Source organism: Perognathus longimembris, chromosome 1, assembly GCF_023159225.1.
Source record: "Perognathus longimembris pacificus isolate PPM17 chromosome 1, ASM2315922v1, whole genome shotgun sequence".
Classification (NCBI taxonomy): Eukaryota; Metazoa; Chordata; class Mammalia; order Rodentia; family Heteromyidae; genus Perognathus; species Perognathus longimembris.
The window spans coordinates 67,268,468-67,291,627 of NC_063161.1; the positions used below are offsets into that span (position 1 = coordinate 67,268,468).

The 23,160-nt window shown below is 44.1% G+C and overlaps 1 protein-coding gene across 2 annotated transcripts in view; it reads left to right on the plus strand.

The window, feature by feature from the left end:
* Positions 1–8,658: 8,658 nt before the first annotated feature.
* Fgd4 (FYVE, RhoGEF and PH domain containing 4) overlaps positions 8,659–23,160 on the plus strand; it is a 194,132-nt gene continuing 179,630 nt past the window's right edge. Inside the window, exon 1 of one of the 2 annotated variants that reach the window (XM_048367086.1) lies at positions 8,659–8,872. In XM_048367086.1, coding sequence (XP_048223043.1) covers positions 8,704–8,872 — 169 coding nt within the window. In that variant the 5' untranslated portion in view covers positions 8,659–8,703. Of the gene's footprint in view, positions 8,873–8,999; positions 9,370–23,160 lie in introns of those variants that run through there. The other variant, XM_048367111.1, reaches the window with a different exon arrangement.

The window sequence follows — 23,160 nt, forward strand, 5'->3', positions numbered from 1 at the left end:
GATTTCCTGCATATTTTAGCTTTCTTTATATTTCCAGGTCAGGGGAGAGAACAGCAAGAACATGGAATGGCATCTCATCACCCTGCAGTGATGTGATGGCTTGGGAACATGTAGGTAAGTAATGGTTACAAAACATTACCACACTGCCAAGGTGAAAACTATACAAAAAAAGAATGTTACAGGTAGCAAAAATATGAGAAAGATCTATTCCATTAAGGTAGTTTCTTAAAATTCTCTAGAAATACCTAAGTAAATTATCTCTAAATATATAAGTAAATTCCCCCAAGGTGCTCATCCACTCTCATTCACGGAAGGAAGGGTCTTTCCTTTAAGATGAAACATTGTAGGCTGGGATGGAGCTCAGGGGTAGGACATTTGATTAGCATGTGTAGGGCTTTTGGCTCAAATCCTAGTACCATGAAGAAAAGGAAAAATGTTTTCAATCATGAAAAACATTGCCAGGAACTGGTGGCTAACACCTTAAATACTAGCTATTCAAGAGGCTGAGATCTGAGGGTCATAATTCAAAGCCAGCATAGGTAGGAAAGTCTGTAAGACTCTTACCTCCAATTAACCATCAGAAAAGTAGAAGTGGTGTTGTGGCTCAAAGTGGTAGAGCATTAGCCTTTAGCAAAATAACTCAGGGACAGTACCCAGGCCCTCAGTTCAAGCCCCAGCCCCCCCCCAAAAAAAAAAAAATCTAAAAAATTCTACTAGCTACTTAGGAGGCTGAAAACTGGAGGATTGTGATTCTAGGTCACTCAAGATTATATACAGGGGGCTGGGAATGTGGCTTAGTGGTAGAGTGCTTGCCTAGCACGCATGAAGCCCTGGGTTTGATTCCTCAGCACTACATAAACAGAAAGTGCTGGAAGTGGCACTGTGACTCAAGTTGTAGAGTGCTAGCCCTGAGCACAAAAGAAGCCAGGGACAGTGCCCAGACCCTGAATCCAAGCCCCAGGACTGGCAAAAAAAAAAAAAAAAGAATATATACAGGGCTGGGAATGTGGCCTAGTGGTAAAGTGCTCGCTTCGTACACATGAAGCCCTGGGTTCGATTCCTCAGCACCACAAGAACAGGAAAAGCCAGAAGTGAGGTTGTGGCTCAAGTCGTAGAGTGCTAGCCCTGAGCACAAAAGAAGCCAGAGACAGTGCCCAGGCCCTGACTTCCAGCCCCACGACTGGCAAAATAATTTTAAAAAAGAATATATACAATACTGCGTCTCCATCAATATCTGGGAATGGTGGCAGATACTTCTCATCCCAGCTACAATGAGAAATCTAAAATAGGTGGATTGCTGTCTAGGTGCATGCTTGTCTAGGACCAAGATTATATCTTAAAGTTAACCAGGGAAATATGACTGGAGGCATGGCTCAAGTATTCAAGTCAAGTTCTAGAAAGCAAAGAGCTCCTGAGTTCAAACCTAAACAAAAACTATGATTGGTCAGTAATTTTTGGTGTAATGATTTTAATATGCGAGGTGGACAGAATGCAAACCTATTATTTTTCCTTGATTAAAACTCTTCAAAAAATTATTCCCAGCACTGTACTGATAGCTCAGGCCTGTAATCCCAACTACTCAGGAGGCTAAGCTCTAAAATCATGGTTTAAAGCCAGCTGCACAAGAGAATCCATGAGATTCTTAGCTCCAATTAATCAGCAAAATGCTAGAAGTAGGGCCATGGCTTAAGTAGTACAGTGCTAGTCTTTAGTTCAAAAGCTGAACAAGAGCACAAGGCCTTGAGTTCAAGTCCTAGTACAAGCACAAACAAACTGTACTGAAGTCTGAATTGGCTCCAACTCAAAATATCCTACACTTAATTTTCTTCTTCAATTAGGTCCTCAAAGATTTATTTGTGTATGTCAGCCATGGCATGTCATCACACAAAATCAATATGACTCATACCCTTTAGTGACCATTAGATACTTCAATGACATTTATGCTTACCTACTGACAGAACCTAACTGCATGACTAATACACTTATAATTCATTTAACTCTGGAAATAACTTTTTTTTTTTTCCAGTCCTGGGCTTGGACTCAGGGACTGAGCACTGTCCCTGGTTTGCTCAAGGCTAGCACTCTGTCACTTGAGCCACAGCGCCATCTCTGGCCGTTTTCTGTATATGTGGTACTGGGAACTTGAACCCAGGGCTTCATGTATACGAGGCAAGCACTCTTGCCACTAGGCCATATCCCCAGCCCAATAACTTTTTTTTAAGTGAGAGTCTCCCCACCCTCCTTAGTATTGGGTTTGAACTCAGGGTCTTATGCTTATTTTTTAAGAGTCTTATGTTATTTCCCCACCCCTAAAGACAGCCTGAATCTTTTTTATTTTTTATTTTTTTGGTCAGTTGTGGGGCTTGAGCTCACAGATTGGGTGCTGTCCTTGAGCTTCTTTTGCTCAAAGCTAGGGCTCTACTACTTGAGCCTCAGTACCACTTCTGGGTTTTTTTTGAGTGGTGAATTGGAGATAAGAGTCTTACAGGGTCTTTTCTGCCTCAGCTGGCTTCAAACCATGATCCTCCTGAATAGCAAGGATTACAGAGGTGAGCCACTGGTGCTTGGCCAGTCTGGATCTTGAATCTCCTCTTTATAGGTCTCGTTGCTGAAATCACAGGCATAAACAACCACACCCAGTTTTACTGGTAAATACGAAGTATTGCGGGTGTGTGTGTGTGTGTGTGTGTGTGTGTGTGTGTGTGTGTGTGTGTGTGTGTGCCAAGGCTGGCCTGAAACCTCCATCTTAAGGATCTCTACCTCCTGAGTAGCTGGGATTAAGGTGTAAACAAGTTGTAGTCTTTTTTTTGTTTTGTCAGTTGTGGGGCTTGAATTCAGGGCCTGGGAGCTGTCCTTGAGTTTTTCTGCTCAAGGCTAGCACTCCACCACTTTGAGCCACAGTTCTACTTCCAGTTTTAGTTTGTTAATTGGAGATTAGATTAATCCGAGCATGATCATGTTGTTAAAATTGAATTGAATAGGGCTAGGAATGTGGCCTAGTGGTCGAGTGCTTGCCTAGCATGCATGAAGCCCTAGGTTTGATTCCTCAGCACCACAAATACAGAAAAAGCCTGAAGTGGTGCTGTGGCTCAAGTGGTAGAGTGCTAGTCTTGAGCAAAAGAAGCCAAGGGCAGTGATCAGGCCCTGAGTTCAAGCCCCAGCACTGGCAAAAAAAAAAAAAAAAGAATTGAGTAAGCCAGGTGGTGACTCATGCCTATAATCCTAGCTACTCAGGAGGCTGAGATCTGAGAATCATGATTTGATGCATGGCAGGCAGGAAGGTTGGTAAAATTCTTATCTCCAGTCAACCAGCAAAAAGTCAGAAGTACAGCTGTGGTACAAATGGGAGAGGACCACCCTTGTGTAGAAAAGCTAAATGAGAGCAGAAAGCTGACTTCAAGCCTCAGTACTGGCATATACTCATACACACATACACATACACACACACACTAAAGTTTTAAAGAGCTTTAATTTGAATTAAAATATATCTATCAACACATATATATCCTGTGGTTTGAACATGTCCCCCAAAAGTGATATGTTGGAAACTGGACACCTCATGTTTAATTATTTTAATTATAAATTGAGGAGGTGCCTTTGGAAGGTAATTGGGTTTAGGCGTTATGAGGGAGAGGGCTTCTGATAGTAATACTTGGCTTTACAAGAAGAGAAGTTCATCAGGCATCAGTGGCTCACACCTGTAATCCTAGATACTCTCAGGAGGCTGAGATTTGAGGATTGCAGTTTGAGGCCAGCCTGAGCAGGAAAATCTGTGAGACTCACATCTAACTAACTACCCCTGCCCCACCAAAAAAAAAGCCAGAAGTGAAGCTCAGATGGTAGTGAAAAAAGCTCAGGGATAGTGCCCAGGCCCTGAGATCAAGTCCTAGGTCTGGCATGAGAGAGAGAGCGAGAGAAACTCAAGCTATCATTGTCAGTTTTATCTCAGCGTAGTGTAGTGTAGCCTGGGGCACTCCCCAGATGCTGAGCAGATGCTGGCCTAAGCTCTTGGACTTCCTCCTCTCTAGGACTGGCAACCAAATATGCTTCTATTATTTATAAAATGCCCTCTCAAGCCTTTGGTTATAGCCACAGATCCTTGCGTAAACATCATCTAATTTCTTTTTTTTTTTTTTTTTTTTTTTTGCCAGTCCTGGGCCTTGGACTCAGGGCCTGAGCACTGTCCCTGGCTTCCTTTTGCTCAAGGCTAGCACTCTGCCACTTGAGCCACAGCGCCACTTCTGGCCATTTTCCGTATATGTGGTACTGGGGAATTGAACCCAGGGCTTCATGCATACAAGGCAAGCTCTCTTGCCACTAGGCCATATTCCCAGCCATCATCTAATTTCTGTAACAATGGAAAATACAAAGATAAAATTTAAAGACCACAAATCATTCCATATTCTTCGGAGGCATAATCCTAGCCTGGTATTATGTTGATTTCTGTGAAAAGGGGTGATTTGTGACTCCTATTTCCTTTTCACTGTGGTCTAGAGTTCCAGAAGCTTCCACTGGCTCCACTGCACTCTAGCTGTTCTCTAGCTGGAGAAAAGGAGGAGAGAGTTTCATAAGCCAGGCCTGGAGGCAGCACCTATCACTTCTGCTGACAGATTCACAGCAGAATTTTGCCACCTGGCTGCACCTGACTGTGTAAGCGGTTAATTAAATTGTGGCTCAAGGCCAGTGCTCTACTACTTGAGTCACAACTCCGCTTCTAGCTTTTTTTTTTTTTTTTTTTTGTAGTTTGGTGGAGATAAGAATCTCACAGACTTTGCTGCCCAAGGCTGGCTTCAAATGGTGGTCCTCAGGTCTCAGCCTTCTGAGTAGCATGAGTAACTGGCACCTGGCCTCATAATACTCTTGCTTCAGCCTCTCCATTGCTGGGACTACAGGTATGGGCCAGAATGCCTGGTTAGGCAGGGTTTCTACACCTGAGCTATAGTCCCATCTCTGGAAAACAAAAATACAGGTTTGGTCAGGATTGGCCAAGCCATAGAGACACGGAGTGAAACACCTGTTGGTGGTGCTTTGCCTCCTAGAATGAATTAGGGGCACATTTGCTACTAGCTACATTAACAAAACAGAATATTAAAAGAACACATCCAGGGGCTACGGCATGGCTTAAATGGTAGGGCACTTGCCTAGAAAATGCAGGGTCCTGAGTTCAAACCCTAGTGCCATAAAAAAGAAAATAAAAGAAAAAGATAGAAAGAACATATATGGGCTAGGTGCTGGTGGCTTAGGCCTATATAATCCTTACTACTCAGAAAGCTGAGCTCTAAATGTTGTATTCTGAGAGTGAGAATAATCCATCGAGGTACAACTTAAGGTGGGAAGGGATCTCATTTACAACCTAAAACCCAGAACCAGAGCAGCCCTCCACCTCCAAATGCTAGCCTGCGACTACCTTGTCCTGGGCTAGCTACCCAGAACCCAGACCTGAGACCTGACCTGAACTCCTGCTTCTCTCTCCTTTTCTCTCCTCCTCTTTCCTACATGGCAGCCTATATATATATACACTCTGGACCTATGAAGCCCCGCCCCCTCTAATTGCCAGACCACTTAGAAGTGCCTCCGTGGGTGTGATGAACGCGTGGGGTGGGACTTCCTAGGCTGCCCCTTCCCTTACACCTGAGGCAGCCTAATGCCAGGCCCCCTCAGTGGCAGGATTTCTCAGCCCCTTACATAAGCATTATGGTTTGAAACCAGCCTGGACAAGAAAGTCTGTGATTATTTCTAATTAAACACAAACGCATACACACACACACACACACACACACACACGGTGGAGCTGTGACTCAAGTGATAGAGTGCCAACCTTGAGCTAAAAGGCTCAGGTACAGTGCCCAGGCCCTGAGTTCAAGCTCAGGACTGGTACCAAAAAATAACAATAAAACTATACAGTAAGATGACGTTGAATATTTTTAACCTAAGATAACTTAAAATCAAGTACTATTCTGTTGATTCCATTTAATATCCCAAAATATAGCCATCAAAGTAAGGTTACTTACAAATGCTCTTTATTAGAAAACAATGTGTGCGTGCATGCATGCATGTGCGTGCACTGATCCTGGGGCTTCAACTCGGGGTGTGGAACTGTCCCTGAGCTGTTTTGTTCAAGGCTAGTGTGCTACCATTTCTGCCATAGCTCTATTTCTGGCTTTTTTGGTTGTTAGCTGGAGATAAGAGTCTCATGGACTTGGAACCATAATTCTCATATTCCTATTATTTATATTCCCAGCCTCCTAAGTAGCTAGAATTACAGGTGTGAGCCACATGCACTTGTCTAGAAAACAGTATTACAGTAGTGACATTGATAAACATCAACTCAAACCAGAAATAAAACATTCCACCTGAAAATACAGCGATGTGTTGGTGTGTGAATATGTACACACACATTAGCACATCTCTCTTTCTCTCCCTCTCTCATATTAAGCTAAAATGAACAACTCAAACCAAGAAAGAAACAAATACACATGACATAAAGAACTCAAAATATTCATTGAGACAGACTAAAACTGCTGACTCAAATACCAAGCAAATGACTTTTTGCCTCATTTAGGGTGCTTTGTTTTTGTCGTTTATTATTTTTTAATCTTCAAGTTTTTTTACTGTGTTATCATTTTTCAATCTTCAAATAGTTGTACAAGGGGGTTTTAATTTAACATGCCTATTTATGAGAACAATGCATTTTGTTTTCTTTGTGCTGGTACTGGAGCTCAAACCCAGGCCTGGGTGCTATTCCTTAGCTTTTTTGCTCTTCTGCTTGAGCCATACCTCCAACTTTTGGCTTTTGGCTGGTTATTTGGAGATGAGTCTCATGGACTTTCCTGCCCTGGTTGGCTTTGAACATTGATCCTCAGATCTCCATCTTTAGATTAGCAAGGATTTACAGGAGTGAGCTACTAGCACCAAGCCTTGTACGCTGCATTTTGATCAGTCACACCTGGCACCGTGCTCCCCCATGCCACTTCCCCCACCAGTCACATCAAGTTCCATGGTTCTGTTTCACAAATAAGACTGTAGTGCGACCCCTTTCCTTGTCCCATCGTCCCTCTCCATTCAGGTTGGTTTGCTGGGAGCATCTACTGGGCAAAAGTATTTCACCACATGGAGAAGAGGGGTGAAGTTCTTTATCATTAGTTCTCTGAAAGAAAAGATTACCAGAATCTTCTCACTTATAAAGGCTTCTTTCCTAGAAGTGCAAAGACTCAGATCAAAACTGGTTTTTGCCTTGCTAGATGACCCAGTGTCGTCTGCACTTTGATTTTTCCATCAACTAATAAAGTTAATTAAATCTGAAAAATTTAAGAGTAACCACAGGAACTCAGCTCAAACCTGGCACCGTGGCTCACGCCTGGAATCCCAGCTACTCAGGAGGCTGGGATGTATTGAGGTTCTAAGCAGAAACCTCCACGAGACTTTTATTTTCAATTAACCAGCAAAAAGTTGGAAGTGAAGCTGTGACTCAAATGGTAAAGCACCGGCCTTGCACAATAAAAGCTAAGAGACAGAATGTCCAGGGTCTGAATTCCCTGAACCGGAACACGAACACACACACACACACATACACACACACACACACACACACACACACACACACTGGAAACCCAAACCAAAAAATGTGGCCCTGGGAGTGTGGGTGTGTGAGGATAAGCAGCCCCGACAGAGTAGAGTCACTGATTTTCTTGCCTTGAATTGCCTGAATCCTGTGCGTGGTCCCAGTGAGGGCAGGTGAGCTGCTGCAGGTGCGCTGCTGCAGGTGCGCACCTTTAGCCAACGGCTGAGCGGACTGAGCAAGGCCTGAGGGAGTGCGAGGCGGGGCTCCTAGACAGTGGGGAGGGGGCGTGGGCGCGAGTGTGGGCAGTGTGGGCGAGGAATGTGGGCGGGCTGCCAGGCGATGGGTCGGGCTAGGGCAGGAGTGTGGGCAGGGACTGTGGGCGGGGCTTCCAGGCGGCGGGGGGGCGGGGTGGTGGTGTGGGCGTGGCTGCCTGGCAGTGGGGCGGGGCTGCCAGGCTGTGGGCGGGGCGTCCGCGTGGGCGGGGCGTAGGAGTGAGCTGTGGGATTGACGTTGGGAGCGTCGGGATTGAGGAGTGGACTGAGGAGTGTGCTGCGAGAGTAGGTGTGGCATTGCCTAGGAACGGACGGTGGGGCCGGACGTGGGCGGGCGTGCTAGTGGGCAGGGCGTGGGCGCGAACTGTGGGCCTGACCGGCGAGCGGGCGGAGCAAAGGGGTGACCTGTGGGACGGGGCGTTGGGAGTGCCGGACCCCAGCGGGCTGCGAGCGGTGCCGCGAGGAGCAGGCGTGGGCGCGGGCGGTACAGCGCTCCTGGTGCTCAGTGCGTCCCGCACCGCCACGCACCACAGCGCCTCGGTCGCTCCTAGTCGGCGCTCTCCCTCAGCTCGCAAGGCGAGGGCTGGCGGACGCTTGGCACAAGTCTGACGCCGGAGCCCGGCCGCGGCCGGCTCAGAGGTTGGAGCGCGGCGAGTGCTTTGCGGAGTTCTGGGCGGCGCGGCGGCTTCTGGAGGAGTCGGAGCCAGACTCCCTAACCCGGTCCTGGGCGTCCGGGCACGGCAGAAGCGGGGAGCCCACGCCGAACCGGCTGCGGCTCCATCCACCTCGGAGGGGGCCGGGTCTCCGGGGACCCGCCGGGTAAGGAGCACCTGCAGCGGGCAGCACGGGGCCGCGGGCGGGCCCTGGACCATGAGCGACGAGGGCGGCTCCAACTTCAGGCGGGTGGCGATCCGACGAAGAAAGTCCAACCTCGTCTACCTGCCACCCGGGACCCCCCGGCCCTGGGGCCGGCCGCTGTCGCACTTCGGAAGGGCCGAGGTCGCCCCCTTGAGGGGCCCGACGTCCGCGGACGCGTCCGGTAAGTCCTGTGGGTGCGGGACAGGTGAGGCCGCGCCCCGGCCGCCCTGCCGCCGCCTGCTGCGGGGTGACCCCAGGTCCCCGGGCTGCGCAGGCCCCTCGCCCCTCCACCTGGCAGCCCTTCCCCCCCGGGCGGGCGTTTGCCGACGCCGGGCGGGGATCGCGGTCACTTCGCTGCGCACTCCGGAAGTAAAGTTGTTTTTTTTTTAAGTTTAGTGAGGAATTCTTTAACCCTGTCCCTTGGGCCTTGAAGGTGGAGCTTTGTGAAATTCCTGCATCTGGGCGGAGGAGGCCGGCGTTGTTCTGGTCCCACAGCCTGGCTGCTGCCAGTGACCTCGGACAGGCGAGCTTTGGTGGCCTGGGTTTGTTTTGTTTTTGCCTTTTCAAAAAAGGATGCCCGACTTCCAACCCCGAGGGGAACACTGGCAAGTCTTTTTCGTCAGGCAGTATGCAGTAACTGGATTCGTGCCAATGTTTTTCACAGCGATTAATTCAGAGGTCAGTAATGCAGTGTTTGCGTTGCTGCATTCCCACGGAATCTTGTTTGGGAAGAAATTCCTGTGACAGTCTATTTGAGGGCACTTCACTTTGTTTTGTAAATGCGTTCAGTTCTCCCCTGGGGAGCTGGAAACAAGAACACTTGTAGGAGTGTGTGTGCACGCGCGTGCGCGTGCCTGCGTGTGGAGCATGTGTGCGTCGGTGCTGGAGCTTGAACTCATGGTCTTGCCCTCTCAGAATTCTTTCGCTCAAGGCTGTAGCTCTACAACCTGAACCGTAGCTCCCCTTTCTGCTTTCTTCCCGTTAACTGGAGCTGGCAGGCTCAGATTTGTTGGGCTGGCTGCAAACTGAGAGCTCAGCCATCTGAGTAATTAGAATTACAGGCTTGAGCCAGTAATACCCAGCTACTTGAGTTTTTTTTTTTTTTTAACTCCTCTGGTTTGCAATACTTTTTTTTTTTAATTTTCTTTCATACCTTATGTAACAGGGAGAGATACCTTGTACCAAACCTTAGCAACAAAACCCTTGTTTAGGCAACAGAAAGAGGAATACTTTTTATGTACATTTTCGCATTTTGTCCTGATGAAGCAAAGCTGTTTGGATCATTGGAACATGGTAAGTATTGAAGATTTTCAATGTTCTGGTGTAGTCCTGGCTCGGAAGTAGTAGATACAGGGCAGGAAAGTATGGGGATGATGATTTTTTTTTTTTTTTGGCCTGTCCTGGGCCTTGGAGGGATGATGATTTTTTAAAAAAACTTTTATTATTATCTTTATGTGGTTGTACAGAGAAGTTAACAGTTAACAAAGCAGTTTATGAATACTGTATATCCTGGTCAATGCAGGAGGGTGATGAATTATATATATTGCAGTAGATGAGGGAAATGGTGATTTGAAAAATGTGGACAAGGAATTCGGTTATGGTGATTTTAGTCTCAGTTTATATCCTGAAAAACTAGGGGGCTGACCAAGTAACTTCTGAAATCTCTTCCAATTTTCTGTGTGATTTACTGTAAGCCTTTCGAATCAAATAAAAGTGCCTTGCTTATTTTTCAAGTTATTTAACCTGCTAGTTTGTTCCTCAGCTATTTTTAATTTGAGGACAATAAGCTCCAAATTATTATTTGCTGGCATGGGAATTTGAACTCAGCCCCTCCCTTGTTGGCTCTCAGCTGGTACTTGAGCCATACCCCCAGCCTAGCTGGTGAGATGCAGTCTCACAGACTTTTCTGCCTGAGGTTGGCTTCAAACCTTGATTATCTGAGTCTGTTTCCAGAGTAGTTAGGATTATAAGTATAAGCCACCAGTTACCCACCTCCAAAGACTTTACATTATCATATTATATAAACATTAACATAAGATCATCTGACTTCGTTCCAAACCCTTTGAAGAAATGAACAAGATATGAAATGCCCTTTTACAAGTAATAAAGTAATAAGAGTTGTTACTATCTATAAATGGCTTCTGTAAGGCAACTGTGTTTTAGAATTCATTTATGTACTCATATTTATTTTTGCAGTGCACACTCAGCTCTTCTGACTAGTTTATTTTCCCTGTCCTGAGGCTTGAACTCAGGGCCTGTGCACTGTCCCTGAGCTTCTTTTGCTCAAGGTTAGCACTCTACTATTTGAGCCACAGGGCCACTTGTGGCTTTTTCTGAGTACCATATTGGAGTTAAAAGTCTAATAGACTTCTTGCCTGCACTGGTTTCAAACCATTGGTGCTCAGATCTCAGCCTTCTGAGTAGCTAGGATTACAGGCGTGAGCCACCATCACCGACTTATTTGTAAGCCCCAACCTGCTCTGGCCCTGTGCTGTCTGACGGGCTGCTGCATTCCAGGGTCCTGATGGGAGGATGGGCTTGAGCCCCTCGGCCTGGCCACTTCCAAGCCCTATGACCTTGGGTGAGTGACCTCATGGAACCCCCTGACCCTCGGTGTCTTCATTGGAAGAGGGGACTAACAAGCTGCCTTTCTCACAGGTTGGTGTGAGGAAGAGGAAGCAGTGAGCTAAGGCTCCCAACTCTTAGCACTGTGCAGGCACATAGCAAGCACTTGCTGTATATGTGGCAACAGTTCTCTTGGCTATGCCTGTTAAAAGACAATCCCTAGAACTTTTTCTTGATTTGCCAGAACTGGGGCTTGAATGCAACTGTTCACACTCTCCCTTGGCTTTTTCATTCAAGGCTGGCCCTCTATGATTCCAAGGCTTCCATGTACTTTAAGAAAGAAAACTTAAGCAGTAACTTTTCTACATTTGTTACATTTCTCAGTATCATTCACTTTCTGAAACTCAAAAGCTCTTCCTGCTATTGTTTTTGGTAGAAAACAATAAGTAATGACTATTCCTCTATTCCATACCCTGGTTGGTAGTAGTTAGAGAAGAACCCTATAATTGTTCAACCACTGGTGACCATACCCTATTCTGGGGAGAGTGAAAATTAGAAAGTACTTCCTCCTTTGATCAAATTGGCTTTCCTAAGTCTCATTGAGCCACCATATGTGTGTATGTGTGTGTGTGTATGCATACATATGTATTTTTGATGGAGATGTACTATATATGTGTATCAGTATGCATATCTCTGTATATATCTGTATTTACATGTATTCACACATTTGTATGCATACGTATCTGTGCATACATACATGTGCATGCATGTACATACATATACATATATGCACAAGCATGCTCATATATATGTACAGCCCATCAAAAAATAATCAGACTATTTTCCTGAGCACTGACGGTTCAGTCTCTAATACTCCAAAAAGATTTATGCATGAAAATCATACAACTTAGATGGCACTAGAATGAACATGACTCAGTTAAAATGTTAACTTTTCCTATTGAAAAAGAAACAAAATCCAGGTGCTGGTGGCTTACACTTATAATCCTAGCTACTCATAACCCCGAGTTCTGAGAATTGCGATTTGAAGCCAGCCTAGACAAGAAAGTCCATAAGATTCGTATCTCCAATTAACCACCAAAAAGAGCCAGAAGTGGAGCTGTGGCTCAAGTGGTAGAATGCTAGCCTTGAGCAAATAAAGCTCAAGGGTAGTGCCTAGGCCCTGAGTTCAAGCCCCAGGACTGGCACCAAAGAGAGAGAAAAAAGGAAGGAACAAAAACTGAGAGGTCAGAAACTTGGAAGAGAATTGATTTAGCAGGGCTATGCTATATTCTCTGGTTATGAAACCCACTATTTTTAGAGTTCTTTATGTTTGGACCTAAGCAATGAAAATAAAATGGAACTTTACCTTTGGTCTATGGCTGAGTGTAAAGGTCCTCTGAATAAAGTGGAACTTCATCTTTGGTCTGTGGCCAATTATAAAGCTCCTCTGAATAAAGTGGGAGACAGGCTTCAGAAGCATGGTGTACCCAAGTTCAAGCCTGACTTCCTCACTATCTGGGAATTGGACCAGACTTCTTAATTTCTGAAGTTCTTCATCTGAATAATGGAGATAACAGTAATTTGTAAGATTACTGGAGTGTGTGCACTTATATGTGCATACTTTTCTCACATGTGTGTTTAATTATGTGGATTAAATGCCTGACATAAAACAAACATTCCAGATAATTTCACATCAAGCTGTCATTGATTCATCTTTGCTAGATAAAAAAATGGCAGGATGTGGCTCAAGGGATAGAGCACTTGCCTATCAAACCTGAGACATTGTCAAATCCCAGTAATTATATCTGTTTATCTGTGTATCACTATGCATACATATCTGTATATCTCTAGAGATATGTAGATGCATATACATATAATATAATATATACATACACATATGTATATACAGTCACATAGACACATATACATATATATCCTGAAATGGGAAAGACTTTCAAAGGAGCAGGGACCGGGAAGGTTCCTTCTAGGATTTCCTTCTAAAAGCAGTTAAAATGAGTAGTCAGGACTCTTTAAAAAATGTGTCTATATATAAGCTTGTGACCCGAAGCACACTGAGACGCTCTTGCACTCCATGCTCACCCACTTACTGACATTCTTCTCTGCTGAGGGCTCATCTGGATAGGGGAGCTGGGACTTGTTGGGGTGGGGATTGGGCATCTGTTCAAGGCATCTGCCTTGGGCTTTCAGGGATCCTGCACTTGGATTCAGTATATTGAAAAAGGTTCCTACTGCTGCATATGATTTGTGCTTGTGTAATGGGTGGAATTCCATAAGCTTGGACAGGATATGTAATTTTTTAGTCAGTCATGGGACGTGAACTCAGGGCCTAGGCCCTGTCCCTAAGCTTTTTTGGCTCAAAGCTAGCACTCTGCCACTTAGAGCCATAGTGGCACTTCTGGTTTTCTGGTGGTTAGAGATAAGAGTCTCACAGACTTTCTTGCCTGGGCTGGCTTCAAACTAGGATCCTCAGATCTCAACCTCTTGAGTACCTAGGATTATATAGGCATGAGCCATCACACACAGTGATTATTTTTTCTTTTTAAAACAAGTATATGTGCACAGAAATGGAGGGACAAAGAGTGAACAAAGGCAGCAGTGGAACTTGCTAGACACAATGTTGAAAATGAACTCTACAATTCATGGGTGAGGATGGGAGGGAAAAATGGGAGGGAGTAAGGGAAGGGCGACACTATCCAAGAAAAATGTACTCTTTACCTGACTTAAGTAACTGCAGTCCCTTTGTACATCAACCTTATAATAACAATAAAAAATTAAAATTAAAAAGAACTATATTAGAGCTGGATGCTCATGTCTCACAAGTATAATCCCAGCTACTCAGGAGGCTGAGATCCGAGTCCACGAAACTCTTACCTTTAAGAAACCAGCTAAAAGCTACAAGTGGAGCTATGGCTGAAGTCGTAGAGCTTTAATTAGTGTTTAATTAGGTTTACAGGCATGGGTCTCCTCTTCCCTCTTCAATTGCTCAGTCCCTGCCTATCTGGCTGCTGACTGCTCTCCTCAGGTTTTCTTTCTGTGCTGTGTTGAGCCCAAGTTTCTCTGTCAGGAAACATTCCTGAAACCTGAATTTCAACACAAACAGCCTTGGCTTCTTTTCCCAAATAAAATGGTGGCCTTCTCTCAGTAACCCAGATTCATCATGGCCCGTGTGGCTGTTGTTCCTCTCTGTGACCCACACGCCCGTGTCTGCTCTCTTTCCCCCTCTCCCTCTCTCTCTTCTCTTTATCCTCCTTGTCCTTCCTCCTTCCCCTCCTCTTCTTCCTCCTCCTTCCTTTCTTCCTCCTTTTCCCTAGTGGAGACTAATTGTCTTTAACTCTCCTGATTTCCTTGCCAGCCTTTCTGAAGTGAATAAGTATGTATGTATATATGTATTGAACTCAGGGCCTTGTAATCTCACTTGGCTTTTTTTTTTTTTTTTTTTTGCCAATCCTGGGGCTTGGACTCAGGGCCTGAGCACTGTCCCTGGCTTCTTTTTGCTCAGGGCTAGCACTCTGCCACTTGAGCCACAGTGCCACTTCTGGCTGTTTTCTATATATGTGGTGCTGAGGAATCCAACCCAAGGCTTCATGTATACGAGGCAAGCACTCTTGCCACTAGGCCATACCCCCAGCCCCTCACTTGGCTTTTTTGCTCAAGGCTGATACTCTACCACTTGAGGTACAGCTCTACTTCTGGCTTTTTGGTGATTAGAGACAAGGGTCTCATAGACTTTCTTGCCTGGGCTGGCTTTAAACCTTGCTCCTCAGATCTCAGCTTTCTGAATAGCTAGGATAACAGATGTGAGACACTGGTACTCGGCTTATGTGAAACCTGACAAGGTTTCATTTTTTTTGTCCAGGCTGTCCTGGACTATGATTCTGTTTTTCCCATTGTAGTTAGGATGGTAGGCACATGCCATTTTATCCAACTTTTTCTGTTGAGATGAGGGTCTTAACTCCTCCACTCTTCCCCCCCCCCCATTTGGCCTGGAACTTCAGTCCTCTTAGTTTCAGCTTCCTATGTGGCTTAGATGACAGGCATACTCCACTCTACCCAGCTATTGAGATAGGAATTTTGACAACTTTTTGACCTGATGGCCTTGGATCATCATCCTCCCAGACTGCCTCCCAAGTAGCTGGGATTTTAAGCATAAACCACTATTTCTGGTTGGTTTTTAAGGCGAAAACCCATAATGAAAGTCCTTTCTTCTGTTTGTTGACCAATCACTTGCACAGAGGGTACTATCTAATGGGCTTGCTTAAAAAAGACTAATGGGGGAGGGGGAAGGGTGTGAATGTGGCACATTGGTAGAGTGCTTGCCTAGTATGCATGAAAACCCTGGGTTTGATTCCTCAGTACCAATAAACAGAAAAGCCAGAAGTCGTGCTGTGGCTCAAGTGGTAGAGTGCTAGCCTTGAGCAAAAGAAGCTCAGGGACAGTGCCCAGGCCCTGAGTTCAAGTTCCAGGACTGGCACACACACAAAAAAGACTAACGGGCTGGGTCTGGTGACTGAGATCTGAAGATTGTGGTTGGAAGCCAGCCTAGACAGGAAAGTCCGTGAGGCTCTTACCTACAATTAATCACCAAAAAACTGGAAGTGAAGCTATGACTCAAGTGGTAGAGCACTAGCCTTGAGTGAAAAAGCTAGGGATAGTGCCCAGGCCCTGAGTTCAAGCCCCAGGACTGAAACACACACACACACACACACACACACACACACACACAGTCTCAAGGGCATCAATAAGGCAGGACCAGAAGCAGGGATTTAGTTCATGGTTCTTGCAGGAAAAAAAAGAGACTGCAAACTTACAATACTTAGGATATCACTGTGTCTTAGTATGACTATCAAATCTAAATTATATGCTTTTTTCTTTACATCTTTGAAAGTGAGATAATTCTTGTAATTGATGGTATGTATCTTAAAACATGTGACACTGACAATCACCAGACCTTTATATAATAAATACTGCTTCTGTAAACCTAGATAATTAAATATGACCTATTAATAATCAGAGTATATACTTGGAACGTTGACAGTTACCCTGCCCCCTCTGCTAAAATCTGCTGTGTGTGAACATTACTTCCAGCTTTTTTGCTACTTCCTTAGCTGCCTTAATTATAAGCCTGAGAGTCATAATAATAGCAGCTATCATTTACTGAGGACTTCAAGTCAGATGGTCTACAGTCTACATGTATGAACTTGATGAGTTACGACAAGTGCAAACTGTGATTCCCCACTGAACAGAAGAGGCACCCATAGCCCAGACAGGGAAGTAGTTTGTCCAAGTTCACATGGCCAGAAGGTGGAAGAAGGCAGGATACCAACCTAAGCTCATAACCCTTGTACTTTTCTCTGGCTTCCTTCTCTGGTGCTGGGGATCAAACCCAGGCCTCATTAGTGCCAGCATTCTGCCACTCAAATGTCTGTTTGCCTGTCTGACCAGTGCTGTGAACTGAACTCAGAGTCTAACAGATCCTAGGCAGAAGTTCTATCACTAAGCTTCAACTGTATAGCCCTGTCATGGAATTTTTAACTGCCAGTTTATCTGAACATATGGATGTATATTGATGTTTCATAATGGAAGAAATATTTTTCCACGATATTCTTTTTGTGTGTAGTGATGATACTGTGACTTGAACTCAGAGCCTTGTGGTCATGCTTGGCTTTCTCATTCCTGACATACACTCTGCTACTTGAGCTATATATCTCCAGGCCTCTATGTTGCTAATTATTTTGGAGATGGCATTTCATGGACTTGATGCTTGGGCTGGCTTTGAACCACATCTCTCTGAATCTCAGCTTCCTGAATAGTTAGGATTATAGGTATGAGTCACTCTCACCTACCTTCATGATATTCTTTTTTTGCCAGTCCTGGGGCTTGAACTTAGGGCTGTCCCTGACTCAGCACTGTCCCTGGCTTCTTTTTGCTCAAGACTAGTACTCTACCACTTGAGCCACAGTGCCACTTCCAGCTTTTTCTACATATGTGGTGCTGAGGATTCGAACCTGGGGTTTCATATGTACGAGGCGAGCACTTTACCACTAGGCCATATTCCCAGCCCCCTGTCATGATATTCTTTATCTAGTTTATCTGAAGTCTCAATCATTCCTTGGTCTAATGTAGCTAATGAGGGGTGGAGGTGGGGGAGGCATTTTCAAGGAAATCCAGAAAACATTTTTGGAAAATATTCTAGAAGTGGAACACTAAAGATCTTCCTGATCCTTGCTGAGAACCAGGCTTTTGGGGAAACTCACAAAACTCTTGAGAGACCGCTACTATTTTCTAGGAATTCTTTTGACTATATATATATCAGTTATTAATAGGGTGATATGTTCTTGGTAAACTTTGAAGTTATATATTTATTTGTAAGTATCCTATTTTATTTTACTTTATTTTTGTGCCAGTATTGGGGGCTTGAACTCAGGGCCTCACTCTCTTTCCTGGCTTTTTCACTCAAGGCCAGTGCCTTGTCTCTTGAGCCACACCTTCACTTTCAGCTTCTTGCTGGGTAATTGCAAGTAAGAATCTCAAGAGCTTTTCTGAAAATTACGATCTTCAAATAGCCTTCTGAGTACCTAGGATTAGAGGGATAGGCCACCACCAACACTGAGCCAATTTTATCTGTCCTGAAAAACAAAAACATAAAAAAAAGCCAAAGCAAAAACAGATAAAACTTCACTTTTCCCCTTCTATCCCGTCAGCAAATGATCATGGATGGATATATAAATGTGTATGTGTAAAGGTAATATATCAAAATCCTATTGGTAAATGTTGGTGTAGCACTTTTTTGAAGGAAATTATAACTCCCAAGCCCTATAGCAGCTTTAAAAAAAATGTAATAACCAGTTTTATTAGCCCCCTCCTCTCCCTTTTTTGTGTGCCAGTCCTAGAGCTTGAACTCACTACAAGGGCAGTCTTTGAGCTTTTGTACTCAAGGCTAGCCCTCTACCCCTTCAGCCACAGCTCCACTTCTGGCTTTTTTGGTAGTTTATTGGAGATAAGAGTCTTACTGACTTTTCTACCTAGGCTGGCTTTGAACCACCATCCTCAGATCTCAGTAGCTAGGATTATAGGCATGAACCACCAGTGTCTACCTTCTCTTTAACACTTTAGTATAATGAAAAGTTGGGTAAGAATATTCCTCTCCCCTCCCCTCAGAGAACTGGTCCCAGGACTGGGAACTGACTGTGATGCTAAGTGAAGCTGTTCTGTGGTTCTTTTATTAGAAAATAGCACACTGAGTCTACTGCCTTAAGAAAAAAAAGAAAAAACCATGAAAAGAGGGGAAGGAAGGGTAGGGGAAAGGAAGAGTACCCTGCCGGTGCTGGCAGCCTTTGTTGGAACCCTGGAGGTTCCCCAATGGAAGCTCTTTTTTCCATAGAGAGCTAATGGCGCTCCCCAAGCTCTGCAACCCAGGAGACCAGCTTTTGTGTTGTTACCCTGGCAGATTTGCTTTTGCAGCATCGTGGGCATTGGAAAGGCCCAAGCAAGGAAAAAAAAATACCAGAGACTCTTATCTCCAGCAAACCAGCAAAAAGCTGGAAATAGAGATGTGGCTCAAGTGGTTGAGTTCCAGCCTTGAGGGAAAAAGCCAAGTGAGACCACAGGGCCATGAGTTCAAGTTGTAATACTGGCACCAAAAAAGAAAAAGAAATTGGTTGTAAATGTTAGTAGCAGTTGTTAGATGCTTGAGGATGTGAAAAACAAACAAGCCACATTCCATAAAGGTCTATTGCATCAGATCCCAGCAAAATATCTAGATGAAAGCTTCCTAATTATAGGGTGACATTTCTATCATACAAATCTAAAGTTAATCAAGTATGTCTTCAATTCTCATTGACTGAATATATGAAATCCGGTGGCATATTCCATTTTCAATGTCCACATGCTGAAGTGGCTTGATACATAAAAAACGTAGTTTAAAAGCAGAGTGTCTGTGACTCATGCCTATAATCCTAGCTTCCCAGGAGACTGAGATCTGAGGATCTCAATTTGAAGCCAGCCCTGGCAGAAATGCCTGAGACTCTTATCTCAAAAAAGGCAGAAGTAGAGTTGTGGCTGAACGAGTAGAGCCTTGAGCAAGGATGCTCAGGGGTAGCACCCAGACCTTGAGTTCAAGCCCGACGACTGGCAACAAAATGAAAACAAAAACAAAAGAGGTTGAGATATGAGAACAATGGTTCAAAGCCACCCCTGGCAGGAAAGTCTTCGTATTTCCAGTTAGCTAGCAAAAAGCCGGGAAGTAGAGCTGTGGCTCAAGTGGTAGAATGCCAGTCTTACTAAAGAATGATGCCAAGGCCTTAGGTCCCAATACTAGCACACACATACACACACATCAAACATCAGGAAAACCTTGTTTATCCTCAGCTCTCCTTCTTTCCTCAAGTTTTAAAACTTGGTTTGTTCATTTTTTCAAAATAAGATTCCTTTAAGTTTCCTTAGCACATTTGAGAGACATTTCAACTTTAACTGTAACTCTGAAAGCATACACATTTCAGATAACAAATTATCCTCTAAAGTGTACCTATTGAAGTGAATCATATCACTGTTAATTGTTTGTTTGAGAGAAAGTTTAGTCTTCGGACATTTCTATCATAGGTGCCAGGTGGGGTGCAATTAAAAAATGCAAACCCTTTGGCAAAACAAACAGGATAGGTATCATGTGATACATTACATACCAAGCTGGCCCTTTCCCCTAGTTTTCAAAGTTCCTTCCATGTTCTATTCTTTGCCAGCTGTTTTTTTCTTTCTCTTTGGTCCTGGTTGTGTGAACTCAGTCCCTGAGCACTGTCCCATATAAAGTTAGCACTCTACCACATGAGCTCCACTTCTGGCTTTTTGCTGGTTCACAAACTTCCCTCCTGAGGCTAGCTTTGAACTGCAGTCCTCAGATCTCAGCCTCCTTGAGTAGCTAGGACTACAGGTGTGAGCCACCAGCACTTTTCTTGTTCTTTTAATTGGTATGACATTACAAAACTTCAAAAATAGAGGGGAACATTCATGTTGATCTCTTCTGACTGTGTTTGCATTCTATGCTTCTAGTCCAGGACTGATAGTTGGTTATTCTGTAACTAAAATAAGGAGGCTTAAGTGAACAGCTCTGCTGGGCAGGATGGCAACCACCTGTAAGCCCAGCCCTGTCCTGGGAAGTTGCTTCAGGATCAGGATGGATTGGGAGGGAGCTTGAGGTCACCCTGAGCAGCAATGAGAACTTGTCTACCCCCTCCCCCCAAAATAAACAATAAATATAAACAGCCTTCTTCAGATGGAATACTGAAAGTCCTTTCTTCCCTATCTTCCGTGCATATGAAAGTAACTTTGAGTGCACAGTCTAAATTCATTTCTTAGCTTTCAGGACACTGTCTGGCCTTTTCAAAGAGGAAAGCTTTAATTATACTATTTTTTTTTCCAGGAAGGACCTAGCTTCATGTGTGTGGATTTCATGTATATGGGCCTACTCTGGGTGTAATTAATTTAATTTCCCTGTCAGTGCTTGTGCTAGGAAAGTTGGAGTATACTTGAATTTTGTAGAGATTGATATTTAGAATATGATTAATTTGTGAACAAGGTTCAAACTTATTCTGATGCAAAACCCTAATATTTTCACTGAATCTACTCTGCATAGGAAGCACAAAGTAGAGAGTGAAATAATTATTTTAAAAATAAAATACAATGATGAATGATAGAAATTTCTGTTCTGAAGGAGTAGCTTCATTTCTTTTCCCTCCCTCCCTCCCTCTCTCCTTCCTTCCTTCCTTCCTTCCTTCCCCCCTCTCTCTCTCTTTCTTCTTTCTTTCTACATGGAGCTGTATTCTTGTTCAGCTTGCTTGCTCAAAGCTGGTGCTCTACTACTTGGGTCATGCCTATAGTCTAACTTTTGACTGGTTATTTTGGAGATAAAGTTTCATAGATTTTGTGCCAAGATTGGCTTCAAACTATGATCCTCTGGCTGGGTAGCCAGGATTACAGGTATAACCCACCGACACTTGGCTTCATTTCCTTTTGTATTCTTTAAAGAGATAGGTCTTGTTATGTACTTACTCTGTATTCCAGACTGCTCTGCTTCAGCCTCCTGTGTGCAAGGGTGTAGGATAAAGCTGGTTGACAGGCCTGACTCTAGTAGAAAGGCCTGGACTCAAATCTGGTCTGTCCCACTTCACAGATTTAAATGAATCAACTAATTTTCTTAAGGCTACTTATTTATGACATCAGGATATAAAAAAGTGCTTATTTCATAAAATTACAGAGGGGTAAATATAGAATAATGCATGTAAAATTTGGAGTAGCCTGGCTACAGTGGTTCATACCTGTAATCCTAGTTATTCTGGAGTCTAGGAGGATTGTGATTAGAGGCCAGCCCAGGCAGGAAAGTCCTTTAGATTCCATCTCTAAAAATAACTAGCAAAATGCCAGAGGTACAGTTCAAGTAGTAAAGCACACTAGCTGAGCAAGCAAGCTGAGTGAGTTCAAACACTAGTACTGTCAAATGCTTTTAATCCAATAAAATAACAATATACTAATAAAATGTATTATATGATTTGCTTAGTACTTTATGGGATTTTAAATTTTTGCTTGACTTTTAACCTTAAAAATTATCTTGAATTAGCTGTACAAAGGGATCTCATGTCAACCTGTCAGTTTGAGTACAATGCATCTTTATCAATGTCACCCTTTCCTTCATTCTTCCCCATCTCTCCCAACCCCATCCATCCCCTCAGGTTTCCTGGTTTTATTTTCACATATGTACATTGAGTATTATGACTATATTTGCCTACCCTTCCTCTCTTCATTCATATGCCCACCTTTGATTCCCCTCTCCCACCCACAAAGCATATTTCATCTTCCTAGTATTCATTTTGTTAAACTGTAAATTAGTTTTACATCATTGGAATCCTCCCCTCTCTGTATGCTGTGTTTTAGGACAGAATTAATTCCTTTATCACTCACAGTGAAAGAGCACAGCTTATAGCCAGTTTCTGTGGTACTTGTCTAGACCTCAGGACTTGGGATGCTAAGGTCAGAGAACCATTTGAACTCAGTAATTTGGAACCAGTATGGACAACATTGTGAGACTTTTTTTTTTTTTTGGCCAGCCCTGGGTCTGGGGATTCAGGGCCTGAGCACTGTCCCTGGCTTCTTTTTGCTCAAGGCTAGCACTCTGCCACTTGAGCCACAGTGCCACTTCTGGCCGTTTTCTACATTTGTGGTGCTGGGGAATTGAACCCACGGGCTTCATGTATACGAGGTGAGCACTCTTGCCACTAGGCCATATTCCCAGCCCTCGTGAGACTTTTGAAAATACAAATATTTTGCTCTTGGGGCTGGGGATATGGCCTAGTGGTAAAGTGCTTGCCTCGTATACATGAAGCCCTGGGTTTGATTCCTCAGCACTACATATATAGAAAAAGCCAGAAGTGGCGCAGTGGCTCAAGTGATAGAGTGCCACCCTGCTAGTCTTGAGCAAAAAAGAAGCCAGTGACAGTGCTCAGGTCCTGAGTTCAAGCCCCAGGACTGACAAAAAACAAAACAAATATTTTGCTGAAACATCAGCCTTGGAAGCTGGTCAAACTGCTTAATCCCCTACCCTTGCCTTTCTTCAGTGGTCTTAGAACATGGCCTTTGTTCTGTAAATTGTCACATTTCACCAAAGAAGTTTGGTTTTCATCATGGCAAGAAACTGTTTGGTGTGTGATGTCAACAAAACCTATTCTGGATTCTGGAAGTATAATACTGTTAGGGATCAAAAAGCTAAGCGAGGCACTGGTGGCTCACACCTGTAATCCTAACTACTAAGAAGTCTGAGATCTGAGGATTACAGTTCAAAGCCAGCCTAGGCAGGATCAGCTCCAGTTAATCAGCAAAAAGCCAAAGTGTAAGTGTAAA